The sequence below is a fragment of the Cynoglossus semilaevis genome, chromosome Z (assembly GCF_000523025.1).
Source record: "Cynoglossus semilaevis isolate Cse_v1.0 chromosome Z, Cse_v1.0, whole genome shotgun sequence".
NCBI classification, from domain to species: Eukaryota; Metazoa; Chordata; class Actinopteri; order Pleuronectiformes; family Cynoglossidae; genus Cynoglossus; species Cynoglossus semilaevis.
The window spans coordinates 21249711-21253832 of NC_024328.1; the positions used below are offsets into that span (position 1 = coordinate 21249711).

Consider the following 4122-nt stretch of genomic DNA (forward strand, 5'->3'; position numbering starts at 1 on the left):
CCCCCCCCCGCCTCACCTCCTCCCCCCCCGCCTCCACTCAAATCCCGGGTTTCAAAAATTAAAGCAGCTGCTTTAATTCTTGCGAGTGGCAATTATGCATCTATGATGATGAATATGGATTCAGATGGAACCGACCTCTGAGCAACAGAGAGTTTGGAACCGTGTTGAACCGGAATGTCTGCTCTTTGCATCATTATGCCTCTCCTCCTCCCTCTCCTCCTTCCCCACCTCCTCCTCCCCCTCTCATCCCTCCTTCCCTCCTCCTGTCTTTGTTTTTCAGAGAGCAGATCAGCCGGCGGTGCAGTGTCTGTTTACATTTGTCTGACAGAAGCAGAGGGCGCAGTACCGATGCCGCACAGCCAGTCGTCATGCTCGGAGAACGCTCCCCTCACTGCGGAGCGCTGAGATGTTCCAGCTGAAGAGCGAGCGTGTCACATCACATCAGCAGACCGTTTACAGAGCCTGTGGGTGGGTGGTCCCCAGCCCCCTCCGGTCCCGATAAAGGACACCAGGAGTTAACTCGTCCCTCAGCGCTTTTTTTCCCCCCGTCTCCCAGCAGCCCCTCCGGGCGATCCACGACGACCCAAGATGGAGTGGTCACTGGAGAACGTGAGGGAGATGCTGGCGGGGGGGATGCAGTCCATCAGGGAGTGCGAGGTCTGCGCTCTGGCCATCGGCCTGTGCCTGCTGCTGCTCTTCATGTGGTACTGTTACAGAGTGGGCCGGGAGCACAGCTCCAGCCCCCTGCGTGGGCGGTATCTGAGTGGGCCCAGCCGGATCGGAGGAGTGGTGGGGGGCTTCATGAGTTCGGACTGTCGGAGCAGGGGGAAGGGGAAACACGGATCCATGTTGGAGGAACAGAACGGTTTCGCGTTTTGCCAGTCGTCGGAGTGTTTCCGCTGCACGAGCAGCGGCGAGAGTCTCAACCAGAGGCTCTACCACAGCCTGCAGGACTACGCCAAGCGGTACACCTGGTCGGGTATGGGCAGGGTGCACAAAGGAGTCCGTGATCAGGGTCGGTACCTGAACAGCCGACCGACCATCCAGAGGCCCGAGGTCTTCTTCCTGCCCGACCTGCCCTCGGCCCCGTTCTTCTCCAGGGAGATCCAGAGACACGACGTGGAGCTGCTGGAGCAGAGCTTCCCCGCCCTTCTGTCGGAGTTCGAGAGCATCTACCACCAGCCGCCGGCCCGCAGCGGATCCGCCCTGCCTCCTGGCTGGAAGGTCAACAGCACGCCCTATGGCCAGTGGTGGACTTACTACCTGGTGAACCAAGGCACTCCCCTGGTCCTCAACGTCAGGCGATGTCCTCGAGCATGGCGGGTGCTGGGACAGCTGCGGACCTTCATTGCCAACAACGTCTTCGGCAACGCCTGCTTCTCGGTCCTGACGCCTGGAGCTCTGATCACTGAGCATTACGGTCCCACGAACGTCCGGTTGCGCTGCCACCTGGGTATGAGGTCTAACTAAGCCCTCCCTTGACTTTGACCGACACTGCGGTTCTTGTGACAGAAAGTCTGTATCACGTTGGTGGTAAAACTGTCTCCTCTGTCCTCTGTCCCTCAGGTCTTAAAGTACCTCCGTCCTGTGAGCTGGTGGTGGGTGGAGAACCACAGTGCTGGTCTGAGGGCAGCTGTCTCCTCTTTGACGACTCCTTCCTCCACCGGGCCTTCCACGAGGGTGAGGTTCCATTTTTTTATTACTATTAATGGAGGATACAGATGGCGCTAATGATTAACTCAACGCACAGTATGATACTATTTTATCGACATTTTTGTGTGTTTGTGTGCATAGGCAGCGCCGACGACGGCCCCAGGGTGGTCTTCATGGTGGACCTGTGGCACCCCAACGTGGCCGCCGCCGAGAGACAAGCCTTAGACTACATTTTTACTCCGGGCCGTTTAGAGGACAGAGAAGAGAAATAGAAGAAGAGACAGACGGCTGTCAGGGGAGGGAGGGGGGAGGGGGATATGGTTGGGGGGAGATGAAGGGTATGTGGGGATGGGTGCGTTCTTCCCCTCGGGACTATCTTTCACGTTCACTGTGTAAATACTCTCTAACTCTTAACACTGTTCGGAGTTTGATTCCTCCAGCAGTCGCACCTGTCTGTTTACATCAACTCTGATTGGTCCTCACACTTCCTGTCACTTTCCGTTTTTCAAAACGTTTCACTTTTTGTTTGTTTATGTTTGGAGTCAGATGCATAGGACAACAACACGGTGGAGAACTCCCACAGTTGGTCGGAGGTTCTCAACCACTGGATCGCGGACTGGTAATGGGTCACCGTGACCTTTGACATCATTTAGAGCAGATGTTTATTGAACATTTTGGAGCGTTTTTTTTTTTTTGTTTGTTTTTATCAGCCATTTCTGTTGATGCTTCAGCCAATCAGAGATGGCTGTCAATCATATGATGTCATATCTCAGTGGACCCCCGCCCCCCGATTCCCTCCCGCCCCACAAGGTTGTACAGAGAACTGCTCCACCTTCCTGAGGACCCTTGAAATCACAAGTCAGTGAGTGAAGATGAATTGATCACTCTACTAATGCTAACAGCATTAGTAGAGTGATCTACTCCGTAGACGGAGAAGGGAGACCATGGGACACCATGTGTAAATGGACCATCGGTCGGAGAGCCTGGTTGTTGGGACTGTTGGTTGATGATAAAGAACTGGTTTCATTTTATTTCATTTGACTGTTTATTTCAGTTGCTGTCGGGGGGAGGGGGGGTCATTGAGTGGATGGGGGGTACGTCAAGGTGTCCGTGTTTGAGAATCAGTCCTGTTTTCACAGGACGTGGTTAGAAAAGCACATTTTTATGACAAACTGTGCCGTGTGTGAGTTCTGTGTCCCCTGAGGAGGAGGGAGGCGGGGAGAGGGTGGGAGGAAGAACTTTTGTAAAGGGATGGTTGGGTTTTTTTTGTATCAGGTTTTGTACCAGGAGGTGTTGAAACTCTGACCTTTGGCGTCTTTGTCTTGATTTCCTGCCATTCTCACCGCTGACCACGGGATTTGTAAATTCTGTACAATGTTTCTTCTTCTTCTTCTGAACGTGTCCTCTTCGTCGCTCTGTGATGATTTCACCCACCATCAAAACGCCGCCGCCCACCCCCCGCCGGCCGCCACAGTATACCGTGTTAACGTAGTGATCATGAATGTCTAGCAGCTTTACGGTCCGCGGCGGCTCACGGGACGACGACGACAACAACGTCACCCAGCGACCGGTGTTTACAAAGCCCTAACGAGTTGTTTACAGCATTATTAGACGAAGCCGACACTCACATTGAGCTGTCCATCGACGATCAACAGTGCTCTTAGTCCCCGCACCAGTGTGTCGTCCTCCAGCCTCTGCTGTGCACCCCACGTTTTTGGACGAAAGACTTTTCTCACACACGTTCTCCCGTGGGTTTTCAACAGTATTTCTGTACCTTCAATAAATGTTCCAGTAAATTATTTAAACACGGCGTCAGATTGATCACTGGACTCTGCTGCTGAATGAAGGGGGGTGGGGGCCAGGAGGGGGCACTACCACCAACACCACCTCTGTAGACCAACCATATTCAACCACCAACTGATTCATCTCATCCTAGTGGTAATCACGTTCCTTTACGGACCGCTAGAGGGAGCTCAAGTACCATCGTTAGTGAACCACTGCAGCAGAGCGACATCTGCCGTCAACCTTAGAAAAAAAGGGGAAGATATTTTTCATATCTGCCATTAAGAGACTACTACATATATATATTTATATGTATTAGTAATTAATTAATTTTATTATTTAATTATCAATTAATTTTATTGAATAACCAGGGTTCATATTCATTAATCTTAATTAATTCATCTCCAACTTGGTCTCTCTCGGTGGTTTTACTATTTTTGCAGTATACTGCAGTGCCACTAGAGGGAGCCCAAGTACCACCAGCAGTACATGTACCAGGGTTTGAGAACCACCGAGTTAGTTTGTGTTCAAAAATGTCTTTTTTTTGGCATTTGTTCAAGACTCCAACGTTCCTCAGGGTGGAGTACCGTTCTGCTCCACACGGTGTTATTTTTTTTTCATGTCGTCGGAAAGTTAGCCAACCACCTCACAGCTCTCCACACCTGCGTCACTGCTGATAGTCAGAGA

General features: G+C 51.9%; 2 protein-coding genes across 5 annotated transcripts in view; both read left to right on the forward strand.

The window, feature by feature from the left end:
- asphd2 (aspartate beta-hydroxylase domain containing 2) overlaps positions 1 to 2557 on the forward strand; it is a 4841-nt gene extending 2284 nt beyond the window's left edge. For all 4 annotated transcript variants that reach the window (XM_017043040.2, XM_008336903.3, XM_017043041.2 and 1 more), the window contains exons 2-4: positions 281 to 1453; positions 1567 to 1680; positions 1795 to 2557. In XM_017043040.2, coding sequence (XP_016898529.1) covers positions 589 to 1453; positions 1567 to 1680; positions 1795 to 1925 — 1110 coding nt within the window. In that variant the 5' untranslated portion in view covers positions 281 to 588 and the 3' untranslated portion in view covers positions 1926 to 2557. The remainder of the gene's footprint in view (positions 1 to 280; positions 1454 to 1566; positions 1681 to 1794) is intronic.
- A 50-nt stretch (positions 2558 to 2607) lies between these two features.
- The window catches only part of cabp1a (calcium binding protein 1a), a 7384-nt gene continuing 5869 nt past the window's right edge, over positions 2608 to 4122 (forward strand). Inside the window, exon 1 of the mRNA XM_017042896.2 lies at positions 2608 to 2651. Coding sequence (XP_016898385.2) covers positions 2608 to 2651 — 44 coding nt within the window. The remainder of the gene's footprint in view (positions 2652 to 4122) is intronic.